Genomic DNA, 24634 nt, shown 5'->3' with positions numbered 1-24634 from the left:
TAATTCTGGTTGGTGGCTTCTGTGTAACAACTCAGCAGCATCTAGGGCAGGGGTGGCCAACGTCTGGCTCCAGAGCCACATGCGGCTCTTCAGAAGTTAATATGCGGCTCCTTGTATAGGCACCGACTCCGGGGCTGAAGCTACAGGCGCCAACTTTCCAATGTGCCGGGGGGTGCTCACTGCTCTGCCACAGGCCCTGCCCCCTTCCCACCCCCTCCCCACAGTCTGCCATGGCCTTGCCCCCCTTCCCCCCCCAGTCTCCTGCATGCCACAAAACAGCTGATTGGGAGTTGCGGAGAGGAAGGGAGGGGGAGGTGCTGATTGGTGGAGCTGCAGTTGGGCAGGAGGCCCTGGGAGCTGGGTGGGGGTGGGGGGGGTGGGGAGCTGCTGACATATTACTGTGGCTCTTTGGCAATGTACATTGATAAATTCTGGCTCCTTCTCAGGCTCAGGTTGGCCACCCCTGATCTAGAGGAAGTGGGATCAAAACAAAGCCTCTGAAGGAGGCAGTGCCGGATCTGGGCCCTTCAGCCCTTTGCCCATAAAAATTGCCCAGCTATGCATCTCACTTTGTCCCATAGCAGTGGACCCAACCATGATATTCAGTTTCAGCAACTGGCACAATTGGCAATTATTTTATTAATTGGAAGGAATTAAATCTTCTGAAAATTGGGATAGTGTTGTTAAAATATCTAGAAACAGGTATCTTGCACAGTTGCATTGAATTTTAGAGCAGATTCTAGGCAAGACAGATGCAGAACTGAGGCTAGAAGAGAAAAGCTACTCAGAGATTGAGTATCTGGCATGAAATATCAGAGTTTAGCTATACTCCATGTAATCAGACATCTATTTTTCTTTACCCTAAAAGTTTAAAGGACAGAAGCACAATTTTGTGTTGCTATTTTCTTTACTAAAAGAAGCTTTTTAGAATAATCTAACTTTCAACTGATGTAACAACCAATCAAGTGCACTTGTGAAACAAAGCTATATTTATAAAAACGTGTATGATTTAACACCATACATTCAAAGTGATGTCAATGGAGTCAAACAGTGTTTAGATGGCCCAGTGAGTTTTCTTACATAACTCATCATTCTGCCTTGCTACAAAATGAAATATTTAAGCTCATTTAATGTCTCCCTCAAACAGCTACTGTTGGAAGCTATTGTGTATGACACTGGAGATAATTTTCTAGCAGCAGCAGAAAGTAGACTGTTGGAAAAAATATACAACCTTTTGCACTTAGCTTGCCGGAAAAGAGGTGGGTATGGGAGGGTCTAGGTATTAATACTTTTAATCTACCTAGTGTGAAATTCCTTTTTAAAAGGAAAGCTCCATACATGGCTGCAGCTGCTGCATTTTTCAAGAGCTGCTGCTCCTGAGAGTTAACTATGAAATCTGCACTTATTGCCAAAAGACACAGAAGTACTCTCTTCCCCTAGATCTGGACTTTTTCCCAGAATTGACCAGTTTTGTATTGTATAACTGCCGAATTGGCACTTTTCCCCAAAGACCATGTTTTATTTTTTCTGTAGGAGGGAAGGTGGAGGCAGGCTTGTATCCATCTTGGAGCCCCTAAGGATCTCCGTATTATATTCTCTCCAGCCTTTAAAACCTTATGGTAGCAGCCATCTTCCTGTCTTTGTTTATCATTTCTCAGCCCTGGGTAGTTATTTTCTGTCATGAGGCACTCTTCATGTATTTTGGGTGTTATGGCTGTAGCACTCCCAGCATTTCTGATGCAAGGACCTCTACCCATTTTCTTTAAAAAATAAAATAAAACCTCAGTTTCCTGAATGACTCATTCAGTTTTTTATTTTTATTTTTTTTTAATGATAGGAGTGTAAAAAAAAATTTGATTGGATGTAATCTAAATATCTTCCAGGGAACCAGTAAGTATGAGCTAATATGTTAACTTTTAAATCCAGTGATACTTAATGGCAGTGGCTTTTTCTTAAAGGGGCTAATCATTCTGTTTTATGAGGATACCTTCAGGAAAATTAGTGGCAGTTAAGTTTTGTGTGTGTCGTTCTCATGCTGGTTCCATCCGTTTACTCCTCTAACACCTTTAGCCCTCCTTTTGATGAGATGTATACAGTTTATAAATTGTTTCACCACTCTCATGGTGCTTTAGTTCCATTATTAGTTTTCCCCTTCTGTGCTGGAACACTAATATATAAAGAGCACAGCAGCAATATATTGAGTAAACATAATAGCACAAACAAAACCACAAATATTACCCTAAATCTACTCTAAATGCATTAATAGCAGAAGACAAACACTTCACGCTTACACATAGATGTGTCTCATAATCCAGCCCTTCTAACTATTACCCAGATTCTCAGATTTTCTTCACAGTGAAAGTTTCACTCCTTACTGGGGCTTTACAGAGTATAGACACCCCCCATTTTTCATTCTGTGGAGATTCCATCACCAGCTGCAGAACTCAAAAGGTCATCTATTCTGGTTGCATCACACCTCCAACTACCTTACTTCGAAAGATTCAAAACTGCAATCTCCTCTTGGGATCTAGCCCAAAAGGTAGCATAAATGCATCCTTGTGGATTACTTTGGCAACTTGTAGATGTCATCTTTGAAGTGTCCAAGGGCTACCGACTGTAACTTTGTCAGAAGGGTATTCTAGCTTGTGTTTAAATAAAACCATGGAGGTTGGATTCAGGAAAAGATCATTAAGCTATTTTTCAGCTGGCGTCCCATCGATGAGAATGTATTATCTCAGCATTTGAAATAAATGGCAGCATATTACAATTTGCTGTTCCTCACAAAACTGACTGCATTGTACTTTTTGAGAGAGAAGAGCAATTTATTTATTTGTAATGTGGCTTAATCTTGTTTTCTTCTTTAAATTAAAGGACTTGGACTTTCAGAAAGCATTTGACAAAGTCTCTCACCAAAGATTCTTAAGCAAAGTAAGCTGTCATGGGAGAAGAGGGAAGGTCCTCTCATGGATCAGTAACTGGTTTAAAAGATAGGAAACAAAGGATAGGAATATAAATGGTCAGTTTCCAGAATGGTAACTAGTGGTGTCCCCCAGGTATCTGTACTGGGACCAGTGCTGTTTAGCGTATTTATAAATGATCTGGGAAAAAGGGGTAAACAGTGAGATGGCAAAATTTACAGACTATACAAAATTATTCAAGAGAGTTAAGTCCAAAGCAGAATACAAAGAGTTACGAAGGGATCTCTCAAAACTGGGTGATGAAATTCAGTGTTGATAAATGCAGAGTAATGCACATTGGAGAAAACAATCCCAACTATACGTACAAAATGATGGATCTAAATTAGCTGTTACCACTCAAGAAAAAGATTGTGGAGTCATTGTGAATAGTTCTCTGAAAAAATCTGCCCAATATGTAGCGGCGGTCAAAAAGCTAACAATGTTGGGAACCATTAGGAAAGGGACAGATAAGTCAGAAAATATAATAATGCCATTCTATAAATTCATGGTATGCCCATACGATGATGGATGACATGACAGAAGTCTATAAAATTATGAATATGTGGAGGAGGTGTTATTTATTCGTTCACATAATTTCACACCCAATGAAATTAATAGGCAGCAGGTTTAAAACAAACATAAGGCAGTACTACTTCACACAACATACAATCAGCCTGTGGAACTCATTGCCTGGGGATGTTGTGAAGGCCAAAAGTACAACGGGGTACAAAAAACAAACAGGTAAGTTTATGGATGTCAGGTCCATCAATGCTTAGGGATGCAACCCCATGCTCTGGGCATCCCTAACATATGACTGCCAAAAGCTGGGAGTGGACAACAGCTGATGGATCACTCGATGACTGCCTGTTCTGTTCATTCCTTCTGAAGCACCTAGCATTGGCCACTGTCCAAAGACAGGATACTGGGCTAGATGGACCATTGGTCTGACCCAGTATGGCCGTTCTTATGTTCTGATGATGTGCAATTTAATCCTTTCCGAAACTGAAAATTGTGGAGTTTTTAATTTGAATTTTGGTACTGTATTTCGGACCTGGGTCATGGTGAGCCGAGGTGCTTCTTTTCTCAAGTTAACTATTGTCCCAAATGGTCCTGTATGTAGGGTGGGAAGGAGAAAACCAAGTAATTACCAGCTGAATGTATCCAGAACTTAAAAATATACATCTAGCTTTACATACTTAATTATACCAAGAAGCAATAAATTATTGTTCTCAGCCCCAAAACAGCTTTCAAAATTCAAAGACCCTTGAAAACATCCTATTTTTTTTTTTTTCAATTCTCACATGTTTTGAGATCAAATTTCTCTCTTAATGAACTGGCACTCACTTCCTGATTGAGAACAAGGAGTGGGAATAAGGACTCCCCAAAATAACAATTCTGCTGCTGAATTCTCTTCTGCTGGTGGTGGTCAGACTCCCAGCTGTTACTCTCATAGTCATAGAGTTTAAGGCTAGAAGGGAGGTAATCTAGTCTGACCTCCTTTATATCACTGACCAGCAATGCCACCCAGCACCCGCACACTAAACCCAACAACCAAAATATTACAGCCCACAGGAAGTTAAACTGTTATGTGCCATGGGCAGAGAATAGGTGGGATCAAGGTGCATCAGTGCCAGGGCATTAAATGAGATAGACCCAGATAATACCAGCAAGTCACCTGCATGCTGTGATGCAGAGGAAGGTGAAGAAAAAATCCCAAGGTTTCTCTGCCAGTCTGACCATGGGAGCAAGAACCAGTCAGCTAAGCACCTGCGAGAGAATGCTTGGTGCCACCTCAGAGCTTTAGAATGCACTGTCCAGTGTTCCATTACCAGCCGTTTCCGTCTCTGATCAGGGCCGGCTCCAGGCACCAGCCCACCAAGCTGGTGCTTGGGGCGGCACCTGGAGGGGGGCGGCGCGGCGCTTCGGCCCCCGGGGAGAGCGGGGCCACGGCCGCTCTGGCCGCCCTCCCCCCGGGGCCCCGGCTGCCCCCCCCCCCCCGGGCGGGGGGGGGCGGCCGGAGGCTTTTTTGCCTGGGGCGGCAAAAAAGCCAGAGCCGGCCCTGTCTCAGATGCTTCAGAGGAAGGAGACTTAAAAAACAACCCAAGAATACATTGGTTATGTGAAACTGAGGAAAGAGATTTCCACATTTCCAATGTGCTTTTACTAAGGCTGTAGCTACAGTAAGAGGGTCAAATCCAAGGAAAATTTTTGGGTTGTGGAAGAGGAGCACTAGGGTATCAGATGACCCTGGAGGTTGTCAATGTCCTTGAGAGAGGGCCAACAAAAGTCAATCATTTCAAACTGCGATGGTGTTTTTTTGTGATGCAGACATGTCCACGAGGAAGTGAACCTAATCTGTCCGTTTATTTCACATAGACCTCTATTATTAGATCGTAACTTGTCTTCAGTCACTACCCACCTGGTGCTGAAAGTCTGTGTCCCTTTACTAATTACCTGAACCATGTAGTTTCCCTCAAACTAATGGGTCCATGTTGGTCTTCCATGGCATTTTATCATCCTTTCAAACAATGAATTTTGTAATCAAGTATGTTTAAATAGGAGTTGTATTTTGACAGTACTCTTGGGGTGTTAGGTTAACTGAGGCTTTCAGCTTTTGAATTAAAGCAAATATTTATTGCCCACAGAAGTTAATGTAAAGCTTTACCAGTAAACACTTGGGGATGGGAGATGTTGCAGGTATTATGCTCAAGGAAAAAGGAGATGAAGAGGATAGAAATGTATAGTATTAACTTGCTCAGTAAACCCTGTTTTATGGCATTGAGGAACAATGTTTAGAAAATACAATTAATAGAATATCAGGGTTGGAAGGGACCTCAGGAGGTCATCTAGTTCAACCCCCTGCTCAAAGCAGGACCAATTCCCAATTAAATCATCCCAGTCAGGGCTTTGTCAAGCCTGACCTTAAAAACCTCTAAGGAAGGAGATTCCACCACCTCCCTAGGTAACCCATTCCAGTGCTTCACCACCCTCCTAATGAAAAAGTTTTTCCTAATATCCAACCTAAACCTTCCCCACTGCAACTTGAGACCATTACTCCTTGTTCTGTCATCTGGTACCACTGAGAACTGTCTAGATCCATCCTCTTTGGAACCCCCTTTCAGGTAGTTGAAAGCAGCTATCAAATCCCCCCTCATTCTTCTCTTCTGCAGACAATTGCCATCAGATAAATGACCAATTTAAAGTGACATTTATTTGCAGTAAAAAAAATTCCTTACACTGATGATAATTTAAATGAAATTTCTTGGGTTTAAGATTTTAAATATTTAAACAAGAATTTTCCCAGTATTCACCATTGGAAGGAGAGAGGGTAGGTCAGTATCCATTTCATAGGATACTGTACATCAGTAATATGTTGGGGTTTTTTTTTTTCATTTAAATGAACTCCCTTCAGCTGTATTCTTGGCACAAATAAACTAAACAAAGATGCTGCAATATGAGTGACAAGATGCATCCCTGTTTTAAAAGAAATGTGTCTGATATAGTGCTCCCCTGTTAATGCAGAATGGTGAAGGGCAGGAATGGGCAAGAGCACAATTAAATGGATTAGTAAAGAAATGAAATATTAAGAAAATGCAACTGACTGGGGAGGGAAGAAGCCATGCCAATGGCTCAGTTCTCCAAGATGCTGATCACGTGGGTACCTGATCAAGCAAAGCACTTAAACATGTCCTTAACTTAAAGTGTGCAGGTGGTCCCATTGAAATAATTCAGACTTTTCATTTGCTTAAAGTTAAGTATGTGCTCAAATGTGTCTGTGGATTGGGGCCAATGGGCGCAAGTTCTCAGGATACAAAGTTTACCATGATAATCTTTTAAATCACTTATCCCAGCATATTGTTTTAGTTGTTTCTGAAATGGAGCTGTGTGTTTTAATTAAAACTTGACCACGTGTGGTGGCTGCAGGTAATAACCCTGGAAAGAAAAAGAAAAACTGGGTTTGTATTTTAGTTGTTCTAATGCTAAATGGCATAAAAATGTAGTGAAAATTGCAAAAATCAATGAACATCTTATGTTAATTTAGTGTAACATGAGTTGATAAAATATTTCTTATTTACTTAAAATAGGATGAAATAATTTTTTATTATTAGAGATCCATTGTGCTAGGTGCTTTCTAGAGTCTCTGTCCTGAAAAGTTTTGCATACAAATATACAAACAAAAACAGACCGAGGATGAGGGAGAGGGATAGAATTATACAGTGTTTTATGAGGTAGATTATTCTTACTCAACTTGATTAAAAACAGGATTTTTCTTCTAAATAATGGCTGCATTTCCCTTTATCTTATAAGTTAATTCATTGCACCACAACCCTCTTCTGACAAAAAAAATTACTACATGACCCCAGGAGGGGGTACCGAAGCCTGAGACCCCCTGTGCCCCACCACCCCATGTGTGTGTGTTTGGGGGGGGGCGGGGCAAAGCCCAAGGGCTTCAGCCCCAGACAGCGGCGCCTGTAACCTGAACCACGCTGCCCAGGGCTGAAATACTTGGGCTTCAGCCCTGCATGGTCAGGCTCAGACTTCGACCCTGGGCTCCAGCAAGTCTGTCGGCCCTGGCGACCCCATTAAAATGAGGTTGTGACCCACTTTGGAGTCCCAACCCACAGTTTGAGAACCGCTGAAGTAGAGCAACAGATTTACAGGATAAGTATAATTATAGTTCTATAGCATGCTTTCATAGAACTCCATCAGATTTGTATGGGAAGTAGAAATGTATACAAAGTTGCAATGCAGTGCTTTTGGATAATTAAAAAGAGAAACTTTGTGGGTGCTGAGCTTTCTAAACACACAATGCGTTCCTAAGTGTTTGACAGCTCTTGTCATTAGGGACTTAAATGGGGTAGCGCTTTTAAAAAGTCAAAAGGTCACTACCGTAATTTAAGCCAAACCACAGTGGCTCATTTTTTGTAAACATATCTTTTAGTGCAACAGGTTTGAGACAGTATATTTGTCTTTCACATATTAAACCACTAAGAGGAACTAAAAGACTGAAAAGAATATGCAAATTTTTCCCAATATATTTTCAACTGTATGCAAATAGTTATGAGTGCCAGAAAATGTATATTGATGCATGTAAGATTCTGATTTAATTCTTGAACCTGTTTTTAAAATTGGTCATTGACTGGCTGATTAAAACAGTTCAAAAATTTTCAGACTAAATAATAATTTTACCAGTATCTCATCATTCATTTCCTCAGCTTATAGTAGTATCGGGACAGTAATAAAACGCAGTGCTTTCACTTCCTTAAATGTTGCAATATTTCTGTGCAGGCCCGTAACTGGGATTATAAAAGGAAGGATTTAATTAATACAAATGTGGAAACTCCTCACTCTGTTTTTTTTCCCCACTGAAAATGAAGCTTGGACTGAATTAGCTCATTAGGGAATTCTGCCAATCCCTCAGAGCCGTTTTTCACCAACTCTCCTTTCCTCACAATAGTGAGCCTGCTCTGCACAGATATTAAGCAGCTGTGATCATAAATACATACCTTTGTGTATATAATATATTTAAAAAAAACAGTATCAGTCCTATTTTGAGCATCATTAGACAATTAGTTATCTTCTGAAGCATATTGTTCAACATCCAGGTTTGTCAGTACATAATTATTACATTTCCAGTCATTTGTAATTTGAGGCATCTCCAGATCTTGTCAGTTTAGATCTTAGGATTTTTTTTCCCCAAAGTTAATGAAGCATTGTTGGTAGTGGACATATTTTACAAAGATGCAAACTCCAGCAGAGTTTATAACTTAGGTCTTATGGAAAACGTTAACATTAGCTTAGTCCAGGAAGGAGAACTATTTTGTTTTTTTACCTTACAAACTAACAAAATTCTCCCTGGTCTTAATTATTTTGCATGGTAATAGTCTTATTTCATTTGCATGTTTCTGGGTGTCCCTCTTCCTCACCATTTCTTTTTAAATTTTATTGGGAGCCTGTCAGGTTCATAAATAGCCACTTATATAAAAGTGTAGAAATGGAGTTTTTATATTCTGCTATAGGGGAAAAAATATAGATTAAAAAAACTATTAGGGTGCAGCATGTAATGGAAACACAGCTTGCTCCTGTTTCATTTTTTTCACCCATCACATGAGGAGGATGTTTCTGCGGAATCATCCCTCTAATTTCAGACCTATAGTGTGAAAGCAGCTGCAGTCAGCTGACAGCTTGTGGTTATGTTCAGATATATGTGGGGAAGGGGTGCACTGTTTCAAATGCATAATGAAGACCTCATTTCGTCATCTGGAAGCAGGGATGGTAGCAGCTCAGGGGAGATGAGACAGTAATGTTGCTCTAGTGGAAGGGAAGCCTTGTTACACATAACCAGAGCACTCTGCATGCAGCAGTAAAGATGCACCAAGACAAAATGGCACAAATGTATTTTGCTTTCCGGAACGGGTAGAGAATAAATGCAAGAAGCAGGTAGACGCAGATGGACATGTCCGCAAAGAACCTGAAGTTATTTTTTTATACTCCACTGCCCTTAACCTCTGTTGGTACCTTCCAGAGAAATTGGTATTAGATGTATTTTTAGCTTGCTGTATCCAGAATCAGTATGACAACATAATTCTGTCTTTACATCTGTAAGCAGCTTTTACTATGTTTTCCTATTTTCTGCCAGCTGCAGTTTACAAAGGATGTCACAGCACTGGTAAGAAATGTACACAGTAGCCATTTCTCAGATTTTTGTAAGGCATGTTTTTCTTAAGATTTATAAGAAGCCAGAATATTAAAACCTGCAAGATGCTGGAAATGAGCTCGATATGCTGATCAGCTAAATTCCTTTCATAGCGTATAACCCTGTTAATTTGTAGAGTATGCCTGTGTTACTTTGTTGATTTCTTTTCAGTTTGCTTTAATATTCTGCATTTAACTAATGCTCAACATAATGTTTTTTGCAGCAGTGTTTTAAGTGCCTCGCCCTCCCCCTCAGTACTTTGCTCTCAGTCTTATGTTTATGGCTGCACTTGGGCTTTTACAACCTGTCTAATGCTAAGACAAGGCACGAATTGAGCATGTTATGATTTGAGCAGGAAATGCTGTAATATGATACCACACCTAAACTGTATAAAAGATCTGGGAGATCATTTTAGTCATTTACTGCATTGGCAAGATTGGAATTGTCAGCTCTCTATTTCATCATATTTTAACTAAACCAAGTAATGCTAAAGTTTTAAAATAACGTAGTAGTGTTTAAATGATGCTTGACTTTGATTTTCTATATATGCTGTTTTGCAATGATTACAGAAATGTCTCTTGATGCAAAAAAGAGACTGATGAAACGTGCAAAATGTAATCTAACCATTTTTCTTAGGAGTCAGGCTCTTAAACACAAGGTAAGATGTGAATTATTAAACATACAGAGTAAATTAATTTGAAATTTTAGTTTTGCATTTTACTGTAAAATAGACAATAGTAGATACGTATGTATTTTCATATTTATATCTGTCAATTTAAGCAACTAATTTTATAATAGTGTCATTTATTGAATGTCTTCTATAACATGTAAGGTTATTTAAAGGGTGGTGGGTGTTGGCTGGCAACAAAGATGTTATCAGTCACTCTAATTTATTCATTTTACATTTAGCAACAATGCCTTTTACATATGAGAATCTATATTTCAGGGAGAAGAGTATACAAATGCTATCTAATCTTTTATATGGCAAGACAACAGAGAATATTCTAGTGCTGGTTAAATTTATTATGAAGCCATTTAACCTGTCGATTGCTGTGAAATCTTAGCTCCCAGCATCAAGAGGCTTAAAAGGAATATTTGAAGTAGTATGGTTGGAGGAAATGGGGAAGGGGGGGGGAGAGAAATAATCCTTTAGTTTGTGCTCACAAATCTTGGGAAATATGTCTTATTTACCTGCATTGATTTCAAGAAATTGGTAATTCATTTGGTTTCTAAAGTGGTGATGTTGGGTTTTTTTTAGCTTTTTCTTTTCTGGTAGTGACTTCACATGTTAAATTTCCAAACAGCAAGGGAGCATTAAGGGAAGAAATGTACTATTTTTATACATTTTTTAAGTGTCCTATTATTTAAGATCAAATGTAGTGTGAATTTAATATCCAAGCTGCCTTCTCTCTAGGGACTTTATCCTGCAGTTGCAGGAGAATGGACTCAGTGTGGTGATCTTTCCATCTCTGTTTTCTGTGAATTAACACTTTTTTTAATTGTCCATCCACAGGCATATTCCCAAGATGCCTACCTGAAAGGCAATGAAGCCTATAGTGGCAATGCTCACAACATTCCTGAACCACCACCAATATGTTATCCTCGACTAACATCCACACCTTCTGTCATGGCGCAGTCTGTAGACATACCGCCTTCTGACTCTTCATTGGGCAAGCAGCAAGCCAGTAGACCAGTACGGACATTGATGCAGCCAGACAGGGCCTATAGAATGGAAATACAAGTGCCTCCATCGCCAACAGATATTGCAAAATCAAATACAGCTGTGTGTGTTTGCAATGAAACCATAAGGACTGTTGTTGTGCCTTCTGAGAAGGCTGTAGATTTGCCATCCTGTAGAACCAATCATGCCGGTCCATCACACAGGACGGAGGAAGTGAGGTATGGCTTAAGGGATCAAACCACTTTAAAAACAAAAGCATGGACCACATCACCACCATCTTCAGTGTCCACTGCCATTGTACTTCCTCAGACTCCAATTACAAGGCCAGTAGATCCCACTGGAATGATAAGTAAATTGGGAAATTATGGAGCACATCCAGAAGGGATCTCAAGCACTAGACCTCCTGCAGGTTCTCCCCCAACCTCTACTAATCACTATACTTCTCCAAACTCCCACCAGCACATAGACTGGAAAAACTACAAAACCTACAAAGAGTACATTGATAACAGACGTTTGCACATGTATGGCTGCCGAACAATACAGGAAAGATTGGATAGCTTGAGAGCGGCCTCTCAGAACGCAACTGATTATGTGGTGCCAAATCGCACTATTTCACAGGTACGACGCAGAAGCACCTCTCATGATAGGGTTCCACAGTCTGTTCAGATCCGACAACGGAGCGTGTCCCAGGAAAGACTCGAAGATCCAGTGCTGATGAAAGAGTGGCCAAGAAGTGCTTCACAGGATGCATTAACTTCGCCATCTATTAGTTCCAGGAACCACAGAACTCAGTCGTGGGATTACCTTGGCAAGCAGGGTGAAACAGAAAATTTTTGTGCTGAGAATCTTGTTACAGATTCAAATGGAGACAGAAAAAAGACTTACAAGTGGACTGGATTTACTGAGCAAGATGATCGGCGAGGTATTTATGAAAGATCTAGACAGCATGCATTTCACATGTCCCTTCGAGGTCCACATTTTTCAGTGGCTCCAGGTGCTTATAATTCAGACAGGCGAAAAAGCAATAGAGCCTCTGTGTCTGCTTCTCAGCTCCAGAAAGTTCCATCAGATGTAAAAACACTGCAGCCTACTAGGGATTTTCAAATAGCTGGTGGAGTTTCAAAGCCTACAACCACCTCACAAGAGAGAGAGTCTCTTGTGACAGACAGAAGTTCTAAAAGTAACTCTTTGAAGACCTCTGTTCCCTATGTAGAAAAATCTTCACTTCCCATTAACCAGAGCCTGGATATTGTGGCCAAAGACCAAAGAGCAGTAAATCACTTGCATCCGAGTGGTCTGTTAAATCATCAATCAAGAAACCGAGGAGAAAATGCCCCAGACCACAAAACAGAAATTGGCAGGAGCATCCAACCCCCCACTTCGACTGCATCTTCTGCCAAACTTGTCCAACAGATGAGCGAGAGCTCAGCTACCTCTGATAACTTAGATGTTTCCGTTAGACAAAAGATTCAAGATTTTGAAAAGGAAAATGCACAAGAGCCTGAAATTCAGCAACCAGATGTTCTGGAAAATGACACAGACGCCGTTGTCTTGCGGGAAAAATCTCCTTCTGGTCACCAGACTCCACAGCCTTTGAGACACCAGTCCTACATCCTAGCAGTAAATGACCAGGAGGCTGTCTCAGATACTACCTGTTGGTTACCTAATGATGCACGTAGAGAGGTGCATATAAAAAGGATTGAAGAAAGGAAAGCATCAGGTTCCAGCCCACCTGGTGATTCCTTGGCATCCATTCCATTTATAGGTGAGCTAAACAGATTAATTGTATCAGTGTAATATATAGTATATTGTTTTACTACTTTGTCTCTAATTTAGAGTTTAAATCAAGAGAACAGCATTCAGGTGGCTAACTAGAATTCAATTAAACCTTTCCTCTGTGTGGATCTTTTCCAACACCATTTATCCAAATAGACATTAGGATGGTAAACACTGGAGTATTTTTCAGAAGAGGAAAAATATTTCATTCGTTGTATGCTGTATAGTATGTCTAGGAAAACCCATTGTGATTCAAAATGTTTCTCTAGAATTTTCTTCAATTCCTTACACAACTCCCAAAATTATATACTCTTCTGGTTTTTACTCCATGATCTGATCTGATCTTATTTGCAGCGGAGCATTGTGCATGTGATTGTTCCTTATTCATTAGAAATAATTCAGCAGAATCAGTGTTTATAATGCTTTTCAAAACACTGTAAAATATAAGGTTACTGCCCAAGGACCCTCAGTCTTTCTTAGAAAACTATTAGTGGTGTGGTGATATGGATGAGGATCATTGTAATAACAAATTGTGAAAAAAACCTGGTCTTAAGGGATTTGATTTATAAGTAGGGGGAAGCTGTTCATTGTCAGGTCTTGGGGGAGGGAGGAGCTATTCCAGGTGTAAGTGGTGGAACCAAAGATGGTGTGAATCTGCAAGCAGAGAACAATTAAGAGGATTGAGTAAGAGCAGGATTAATCGTGGGTCATGAAAGTTGTCATGGGCAGAGACATAAATGGGGATAGAGTTGTACAGAGCCTAATAGGTGAGACCAAGAAGCATGACCTTGGTGTGGAAGGAAAAAGGACACCCATAAGGGACTTAAGAAGAAGCAGGTAAAGAGGTTTGCCGTGTTCTGGATAGATGAGAAGGCACAGAGCGAGTTACAGAAAGGAGGACGTTTCAGAGTCAAGGGTGAGATGCGTTTCTGTTGTATTCAGGTTAAGTCGCGCTCCTCACCATGATATCAGAGTTGTGGTAGTTGTGCTTATTCTTTAATCCATTGGAAACATAGGCTCTGCAGACCTTTTCCCACACATGCTGATTTGCATCTGGCTGCATCATCTTGAATGTAAACATACACAGTATTTTCTATGTAGTAAATATCAAGCTTGGCTTCCCAGGTTAATTTAGATGAAGATTAATTAATTGACATTGCTTGAGAGGTTGAGTGATGCAAGGGAGTATCAGATGTATTGTCATGCAGCCCTCTTGACCATGCGTCCATGGCAACCATTTTTGTCTAGAACTAATAGATAAGCTTCCCAACCAAGTTGGGAGTCACTTCATGATATCTAATATGAAATAGTGAAGAGAATTTTTGTGTTTTGGAGGGCCAAGGTCTCTCAAAGAATACATATTATTTTTGTGTTTAGCTTTAGCTGTCCTAACAGAGCAACTTTCTCTATCAATGGACAGGTGGTTTTCATATTGTCAAATTCGTATAGAAATTATATAAGCTGTTTGATTAATTGGTACATCCTCACCATTAATTATTGCAAAACCCCACATTTCTTCTCAGTGCATTAGCATAAGACAATAAGGCATATAACCAATAAACATTTATTTTGTGCAGGTGGAGTATATTTTGTATCTCAAAAGCTTGGTGCTCTTCTACTATTAAAGGTCTTAGTTTGTCACATATGCAAGTTTTACATGAAGTCTGACTTGGATATATTAAGAGGTTCTGTATGGTTTCATACATAGATTACATATATCTTGTTTGAGTGGTTCTTAATTCTCTAACCACATGCAATTTAAATGTCATATTGTAACAGGCAAATAATGCCACTTCATAATAAAAGATTGTGTAAAAAGGGTTGGGTTTAATTTAAACAAAAAAGATTTCCCATGAACTTGGGACAAATGTGGCTTACTTCCAGATTTTAAACAGGTATGAAGATTAAAGTCCAAAGGAGCTTTAAATTATGACAGAGGTATTTCATTTTGGTAATGGCCCTGCAAGTTAGAAGAAAGAGTTGATAATTTTTTTTGTCTGCTGTCTCGTAACACCATGTACTGTGATCCTGTGAGGTTTTCATAAGCTATGCAGCTGTCTCTTGGATGTGAGACCTCCAAAGAACATGAGGAAGTGATGCTGTTGATTCAGTAGGGGGCATGCCCTTGAGTCACCTAATTATTAAGCACAATACTAGGAATCCATATGTTGCTTTAAATGAAGGCTTTTGGAGACTATTTTATTATGAGACCCCAGCTACTTGTGTTCATTAAAGATCAAATGGCACTTTTTAAAAGAGTAGAGTTACTAATAATGTGACTTGAATAATTAACATTCTGTCAACACTTGAAGTTGCAGGTGGGTACAGTATTTTTCACTTCGGATGTTAAACCATTGTGTGGTGGTGCTACATTTGGCCCCAATGGTGACTATATTTCAATGGATGAAGAGTTCCCTAGTTATAGTTTGAATATAATTGGTTAAGCATTTTTTAAATCTTTTAAGTAAAAGTTACTTGGAAAATCTAAGGGATTTTCTGTTTACTATACAGTGGAAGAGAGAAGAATATTGATTTTGTGTAAAATTTTATTCTGGTATTGGCAGACTGCTTCCTCAGGCTTTATCTGCACAAGTATGTACACTGGTATCCACTTGGTATAAAATACTGATCTTGTTAGGTAGTCTGGAACCCAATTCCATTGTACTAAGTGTATTATCCAGACTTAAATGCCTAGGGAATAAAAACTTGCTGATGTTATGTAGAGTTGACGTTTTAAATAGGCAGATTTTGCTCCATTTATTATAGTTATATTGTTACTTTTCTGTTCCTTAAACAAAATAAACATGACCAGTTGTTCTAGATGATTTGTTTAGATTTTGGTGAAGATGGGGGAGGATTTAGCCAGGAGCAAAGTACTAAAGGGTGGGGAAAATTAGCCAGGAGGCAGGGAGAATGGGTTGTTTTCAGGGTACTCTCTGGGATCACATCTTACTGTTTTGCATGCTTCACAGAAATCCAGCCAAACTTTCCGTCAAACTAATGCCTTACAGTTTCTTGCTACACCTAGGGATGCTCAGCTATAGCATGCTTCTTAAATGTATTCCTTTCATAAAATTGGCCTCTTGAGGAAGGTGGTTTAATAACTGATTTGAATCAAGTAAGAAGGATACCTTGCTTTAAATAACCTATTTTAATCTTGCTTTTCATTTGTCCTCTTTAGTAATTTTCCTAGAGAAAGGTTGATTCTTATTGGTTGGTAGAATTTGGAGTATATACACTATATCTGCACATGTTTATTTAAACAATTGTATAGCTTAACATAATTTTATTCAGATGCTTAATTTGTATAGTGTTGTTTGTATTAAAAATGGTGAATGATTTTTTTTTTATATACTAGAGAACTGATTTTTTTAGTTGTGATTTGTATCCAGCTGCATTTGGATGGAAATTGGAATTTAATTAAAAATGCACAGAAACAGCCTTTTACATTTTTATTAGTTAAATAAAGCTACCTTAAATGTTTAGGATACATAAGAAAGAAAGAAAAAAGTAAGCTTATTAAAACATGATCTGCATTTAAAAGTGATTTATTAAACAAAGTGCTATCAATAGTTAGTTGTTCCTGGTCACCATGTCCTTCAAGATTTTAAAACTAGTAGATCTCATCCTCCCACCTCATTTTTATCCTAATCAGTTTCTCAAGCTTTATCTCGAGCATTTCCTGCTTTTGCAGTCCCAAATGGTTTCTCAAGCTTTGAATGAACAAGGAACTGAACTCGTTAAATAAACTGAAATTAAGAAAATATTCTCAGCACCTTCAGAAGAGACTACTGTGGTCGAAAACTTGTCGTCAAATTCTGGCATCAGGTGCTTAGACGGGGAGTAATTTCCACCAGTTTACTGGTTTGACTTTCTTGAATACATGAATATTATTTTTATTTAATGTAAATGATTTGAGTAGATGATAGTACGGTTAGGCCTTAATATAGGTTGTCATAGTTTCAAATTTAATTTTAATTAGATTTTTAAAAAGAAAAAGGTATTTAAATTAAAAAATCGGGTGTAAATAAAACCCAATTCTTATAATAAGATCAATTTTTATCTGCCCTGCTCTTGAGTGCATTTCTTTCGTGTATAGAATAAGCAGCAAATTACTTATAAAATTTCAATCTTTCTATCAGAGGCATGGCCAGTATTTTTAATATATTAAGACTGATAATGTGTCAGTCTCCCAGGAAATGGCATCATTTAAGTCCATCACCAATATATGTGGTACTGTAGTTGTGTATAATTTAGAGAAACTTGGCCAAGTGTACAATAGCTTCCTTTATTTTCTTTGTTTACAGATATAGAACATTGGTAGTCCAGAAGGTTAATAGGAGTCAAAAATATGTTCAGTGTTTTTGGTCTCTGGTTCAGGTCTCTTCCGTCTGTTCAGCTTAATTTTTTTCACCAAAAAAAATCTTGGCCATAGCAAATGGTAATTAAATGCACGTCTGCCCAAATGACTCCAAACCAGAATGCTGTTAAGTGTTTACGTAAGTGGTTAATAAAACATGCTTCAGTAGGATTTCAAGTTTTGGCATCTGAATCATCATCCTTATTTTATTTGTATTTTTTCAATATTTACTCTGTCTAGCTATTGCATATTATTCTTTCCTTTTGAATGTATTCTGCTGTTCATTGGCGCCAGCCTCTGTTACACAAGTTCCAAAGTGGGATTGTAAGTCAGTTTGCCTTATTTTAGGAGCGTTTTTTTTTTTTAAAGTAAATTAATTGAAGGTAATACTCCTTTGCTGAATTTCTAAAACACCTTTCATCTGGGCATCTCAAAATGCTTTTCAACGATCCATTTCACCTCCCAAAACCCATTTGTATTGTGCTTGTGTGGTGGTACGTTCTCCTGCAGTGGAGGAGTCAGCAACAGAGCCGCTTGTAGAACCCAGCAATCCCAACTGTTTTTCTAAATGCTGAACTGCACATATGATCTGACATAGTTGACAGTTTCTCATGACCAGGTACTTTTAACTTAAAAAAAAGTCTGCCCCATTTACCCTCTGAATAAAAATAGTTTTAACACCGCTTTCCCAACCTCGCTTCCCAAGGTGTTTGGGCCCCTGTATAGAATAGTGTGGTTTCAAATATACTGAAAACATCTATAGTAACTATTCTTTTAAAATTAAAAAGTAACTAAAGCATATTTAAGAAATGCAATACAGAAAAGATGGGGGTAGTCGGAATGAAGAAATGGTAATAAATATTGGGCCAGTACTGGTCATGCTAATGAACATTTCCCCCTCACCGAAGTCTGTTCAAAAGTAAGTTTTTTGTTTTATTTTTAAAAGTGAGGTGAGAGTGGGTATCAAGTACAAAGAAGTTCAATACACTAGGGACATCCATAGCAGGGATACCATTGCCTGTCAACCTAACGTGGGGGATCTCATAAAGACAAGTGGTGTCTGATCATAGATATTTATTAGGACAAGTGTCAAGGAACTTTCAAATTTAGAAAAGACTTCAACAATCAAACTGAGTAGAGACACCTTCAAACGTGTTGTGATATTCCTGATCATTCTATTAGTTATGGGCTAGCATTTGCAAGCTGCATAAATGTGTGTGTAACTGCAATAGAAATTAGGACTGACAGCTGTTCCTTTTGGAGGAACACTTGTTTTCCATTGTTTTAGCAATAGCACTGGCACAGGTTTTAACATATCAGTATTTCTATTATAAGTCGTCATCCCCTATTTTTGTCAGGGATTTAAAACTTCGCCTGCAAAATTACTATAGCTCCAGGCTCAATCTTTCAATGTTGCGTGGTCTAGGAACAAATTTTTAAAATAATTTTGGTATTTTACAGCACAGGAGCATGAAAACAAACTACAAGTTAGTGTTTTCAAACATTAGTTTGTGTTTCTGTAACTTAAAATGCATTTAAAATTAAAACTTTGACTTCCAAGTGAATAGTCAATAACATCTAGAGAAGATGATGTAATTAAAAACAGGTATTGGATTTTTTTAGAAGTGGCTATGTTGTACAATTAAATGTGCACAACATTCTTAACATGTCATTTTAATAAAAAAAAAAAACCCTCAGGTGATAAAGGGACAGTAGCAAATGTCTTAGTCCAAATATGTTGTTTACCTTGAAAGATATCCCATGTTGAGGGTTGCTCCTGGGGGAATTCTGCGCCACTGCGCAATGCAGAATTTTGCAGAAATTAATGTGCGGAGAATTTCCTTTCCCTCACAGAAATGGGCTGCAGTGCCTCTGGCTGCCACTAGGGGCCACTGGACCTGGCGGAGCCCAGCTCGCACATAGAAGACACTGCTGGGGGGTAGGGGAGGGGCTGCGGGTATCTAGGGAGGGGCTGCGGGTATCTAGGCAAGGGGAGGCCTCGTGGCTGGGCTCTTGGCGGGGAAGGGGTGCAGGTATCTGGGCAAGGGGGGCCCATGGCTGGGCTCAAGGGGGGAGGGTGTATTGGCTAGGAGGAGCCTGGTGGCTAGGCTCAGGGGGAAAGGGGTTTTGCCCCCTTCCCCCCCACCCCACCCCCCACTGGGCTCTGGGCAGGGGTTGGGGAAGGGGGCAGAGAGACAGGAACTGGGTTGTCATAGAGGTTTCTTTAACTCTCTGCCCCTGAGGAATTTTTGTATGTCTGTATTGTTACAGACATACTTGCTGACAGGTATTTTGAAATAAATTACCAAAATAATTGAAACTGGCATTATTACGTAGTGTTGTTTTGACAAATAAAATTTGCAGAATTTTTAATATTTTGGCACAGAATGCCCCCATGAGTAGAAGGTATTATATTTAGACATAACCCCATGTTATTTTGTAAACCTGGTAATCTGGAAATTTTACTGTGCTTGGATACTGAGATACGTAGATCCATATATAGGTAGCTTTCTAGATATAAATGCACATGCTGTTTACTGTTAGACTAACAAAACAAGTATATATGTTAGATAATAGCATGCATATGTCAGTGCTCAGTGTAATTAGTAAGTCATACTGCTAATTGTCCAGCTGCATTAAGTTTTTGTAAAATGGATGTAGGGAGATCCTGGGCAAGATACTGGAGCGTCTGATACCGGACTTGATCGATTAAGAATGAAAGGAGGGTAATATAATTAATGCAAATCAACCTGGGGTTTATAGAAAATAGATCATGTCAAAATAACTTGATTTTTTTTTTTTAAGTGAGATTACAAGTTTGATAAAGGTAATAGTATTCATATAATAGACTTCAGTAGGGCATTGGACTAGGTACTCCCCATTTAGATTTAAAAAAAAAAAGAAATAAAATTAACATGGCATGCATTAAATGGATTAAAAGGTGGCTAACTGGTAAGTCTCAAATATAATCGGGGTACTTGTGCGGGAATGTTTCCAGCAAGGTCCTGCCAGGATCAGTCCTTGGTCCTATGCTAATTAACATTTTTATTAATGACCAGGAAGAAAACAAAATCATCACTGATACGTTTGAAGATTGCATAAAAATTGGGGGAGTGGTAATAATGAAGAGGACAGTCACTGATTCAGAGAGATCTGGATCACTTAGTAAACTGGACACCAGCAAACAATATGCATTTTAGTACAGCTAAAATTAAATGTATATATCTTGGAATAAAGAATGTAGGTCATACTTTCAGGATGGGGAACTCTATCCTGCAAAGTAGTGACTCTGAAAAAGATTTGAGGGTCATCAGATGAAACATTAACTTCCAGTGTGAGGCTATGGCAAAAAGGGCTACTGTGATCCTGGAATGCATAAATAGGGGAATATCAAGTCTGAGTAGAGAGGTTATTTTACCTCTGTATTTGGCATTGGTGCAACTGCTGCTGGATACAGTGTCCAGTTCTTGTGTCCATAATTCAAGAAGGATATTGATAAATTGGACAGGGTTCAGAGAGGAGCCACAAGAATGATTAAAGAATTAGAAAACATGCCTTATAGCGATAGACTCAAGGAGCTCAATCCATTTAGTTTAACAAAAAGTTTAAGGCGTGACTTGATTAAAGTACCTAAATGGGGAACAAATATTTGATAATGGGCTCAGTGAGAGTAATTAGCCATTTGAAAAATTTACAGTGGGTTGTAGTGGATTTTCTATCACTGAGAATTTTAAAATCAAGATTGGATATTTTTGTAAAAGATACATTTTGGAATTAATTTTGGGACATTCTATGGCCTGTGTTATACAGGAAGAGGTCATACTGGATGATCACAATGGTCTTTTCTAGCCTTGGAATCTATGAATCGATTAAATTAAACTTTTTTTTTAGCAACGTGTACATTATAGTTCTGTGGTCAAGGTCAGGTGTTGAGAAGAAAATTGAAGTTGATGTTAAATGTGCGTTTGCCTTAGCATAATGCAGTGGGATTTAAACTAACTCTAATCTTTTATGAACTGTTGATAGTTTTGTGGCTGCATTTTTATAAAGAATAAACCAAACTCCATTAGAAGTTTAATAGTTAAATTACACCTAAAAAGTAAGATAATTATTCCTTTTGTGGGAATTATTTATGAACTGAATTATGAGGAAACAATGAGAAACAATTTTAGTTTAAATGTTTCATTTGCAGTAGATTAAACTGATCTTCTGCCTATTTGCTATGATTGACTGAATTATACAAGTACATGCCATCCCACTGCCAGGAAAACTTCTGTGGCTGTATTACTACCCCACCAACGAAAAAGATCTGTTTTTGTTGTCAATTGTTTGAGCTCCTTGTACTTTGTCAGCATAATTTCGTATTGCTCACTTTCTCGCAGCCTTCCACAGATTGCCACCACTCCCTTTACAAAGTGCATTCAGTGTTGTAAATCCGCAAGACTGATGAGTAACCAGAATTACAGTGCTGATTTATACACGAATTACTGTGGGGACATCTTAAAATAAAACAAAACAAAAACATATACAATATCAGGTTTTCATAAACCCTGAAAAGTTAAAGAAATAGAATTTTCCCACCTCCAATTTGTTGTAATTCTGTGGATTTGAACACGAGTATACATTTTCTGTGTGCTATCTATGCAGGGGAGTGATAGCTCAGTGGTTTGAGCATTGGCCTGCTAAACCCAGGGTTGTGAGTTCAATCCTTGAGGGGGGGCCACTTAGGGATCTGGGGCAAAATCAGTACTTGATCCTGCTAGTGAAGGCAGGAGGCTGGACTTGGTCCCTTCCAGTTCTATGAGATAGGTATATCTCCATATATTATTTTATTAATCCTCTGCTTATAAGCCAAATTTAAAAACACTTTTAAAGGTCCATCTATACACAAGTACATCATTAAAGAAAATATGGCATATTTTAAGGCTTTAAATCATGCAATAGGCCAGGGATCAGCAACCTTTGGCCCGCGGCTCCCCAGGACCCTGGCAGGCTGGGCCGGGCCGGTTTGTTTACCTGCCGCGTCTGCAGGTTCGGCCGATCGTGGCTCCCACTGGCTACGGTTCACCGCTCCAGGCCAATGGGGGCTGTGGGAAGCGGTGCGGGCCGAGGGTTGTGCTGGCTACCGCTTCCCGCAGCCCCCATTGGCCTGGAGCGGCGAACCGCAGCCAGTGGGAGCCGTGATCGGCCGAACCTGCGCACGCGGCAGGTAAACAAACCGGCCCGGCCCACCAGGGTGTTTACCCTGGCGAGCCACGTGCCAAAGGTTGTCAATCCCTGCAATAGGCCTTGTTTAAATTACATACTTGTTAGAATATGCTTCATGACCATATATTAAATTATTATCCCTAATAAATGTTATAAAAATAACATGCTTTATAATACATTATGAGATGGAGCTGCACTATTCAATATAATTTGTGGATGAATTTTGTAGTATTGAGATACTGATTGCAATATTTCCAACTTCAAGTGCTCAAATCATAAACCAGGCTGCAAAAATGATTGGCTTAAAATTATGAAATTGTTAAAAATAATAAATGTGGGGTTCTTTTAATTTGCTGTTTGGTATTAGGTTTCATGCTTTCAAGCTTTTCTTTGCAACCATGAGGGCTAGAGACTTAGGGCACAGCTACTCTAGAGAGTTTAGAGCGGTGCAGCTGCACTGATACAGCCGTCCCACTGTAAGCTCTCTAATGTAGCTGCACGGAGCTGATGGGAGAGAGCTGTCCCATTGGCTTAAGTAGTCAATCCCCTGTGAGTGGCAGAAGCAGCTCTCCCGCCGACATAGCGATGTCCCTGCTGACGCTTATGTCAGTGTAACTTATATCGCTCAGGAGAGTGATTTATTCACACCCCTGAGCGACATAAGCTACAGCGACATAAGCTATATCTACATTACATCTTTTCTCTTTTAATGGAGGCTGAGATTCTCACACTGTAAAATGAACTCTGGACAGCTGGGGCGTTAAATATTAACTCCAAATTTTCCAGGAATCATGATAAAATGGCAAGAGTTAGCTTTGCTGATTGTTGTGGGGGTGGGGCGAGAATGATAGAGCTGTATTTTCCCAGTGGAGTTTCTTGGAAGTGTGCCTGACTCACGCACTCTCTCTCCAGATGCAGCAGGGTAGCACAAGCCAGAGCTGACCTTACTTTACTCTCTCATAGGGTGAATGGCTTCTTGCTGCTGCCTCACAATGGCCCAGTCCTCCTAACATCATGTGCAGGTGTGTGATGGTAGCCTTCCCAATTTCTCCCCTGGGGAAAGCCAGTTAGCCTTGCTCCCTAACACTCCCTGTCTCCACCATGTTTACTTGTGCAGGGATGGTAACAGACTAGCCCTTTATGGGTATGTCTACACTGCAGTGCTGGCTGGCTCAGGCTCGGGTTAAGGGGCTGTCTAATTGCCATGTAGACGTTTGCACTCAGGCTGGAGCCCAGGCTCTAGAATCCTGTGAGGTGGGAAGGTCCCACAGGTCGGGCTGCAGCCTGCGCCTGAAGTCTTCACGTCAATTAAACAGCCCTTTAGCCCGAGTCATCTGGCACAGGCCAGCCGCGGGTTTTTAACTGTGGTGTAGACATACTCTAGGGCTAGAATTTTTGCTAACCTCAGTCATAGTTTTTAGAGAATCTGAGTTCAGTTCAGCTCTGCCAAACACTTCCTGTGTAATCTTGAGCGAATCAATTAATGTCTGTGCATCAGTTCCCTATCTGTAACATGGGGGATAATTATACTCCCTTTCTACCACCCTTTGTCTCATCTGTGTATAAAGTTAAACTCCTATGTAAATCTTTACAGGGTCAGTCCTTGAGGCTGTCAACTCTTTGGCAGGTACTGTCATTTACTTTTTGTATGTCCATTGTCTCGCACAACAGGTTGTCCCTGATCTCAGTTGAGTTTCCAGGTGCTATTGTAATACAAATAATAATTTGTTAAATAACAGTGGGTACCTAGTGAGACAGTTAATTGAATTGGAAAAGTATAATTGTTCTGACCTTTTGCAGGTTATGAATCTCTGGTTTAAATTGTATTGCACACGTGTGTATGTACACAACACTTACACCTTTCCTTTGTATAAAGTTTTTTTGTAATGCAAGACAGTGCAATCTTATCTTAAAATCAAACATGCTTGTCATGTTTCTTGTTGAAACATGTTTAA

The 24634-nt window shown here is 39.4% G+C and overlaps 1 protein-coding gene across 2 annotated transcripts in view; it reads left to right on the top strand.

Annotated features, from left to right (window-relative positions):
• Nucleotides 1–24634, top strand: part of ARHGAP21 (Rho GTPase activating protein 21) — an 85124-nt gene that overhangs the window by 21476 nt on the left and 39014 nt on the right. Inside the window, exons 4-5 of one of the 2 annotated variants that reach the window (XM_029910963.1) lie at nucleotides 9598–9627; nucleotides 11168–13100. In XM_029910963.1, the coding sequence (XP_029766823.1) occupies nucleotides 9598–9627; nucleotides 11168–13100 (1963 nt within the window). The remainder of the gene's footprint in view (nucleotides 1–9597; nucleotides 9628–11167; nucleotides 13101–24634) is intronic. The other variant, XM_029910962.1, reaches the window with a different exon arrangement.

This window comes from Terrapene carolina, unplaced genomic scaffold (genome assembly GCF_002925995.2).
Source record: "Terrapene carolina triunguis isolate 2854851 unplaced genomic scaffold, T_m_triunguis-2.0 Scaffold84, whole genome shotgun sequence".
Classification (NCBI taxonomy): domain Eukaryota; kingdom Metazoa; phylum Chordata; order Testudines; family Emydidae; genus Terrapene; species Terrapene triunguis.
The sequence above is the reverse complement of the archived record's forward strand: the minus strand, read 5'-3'. Positions and strand labels throughout refer to the sequence as shown.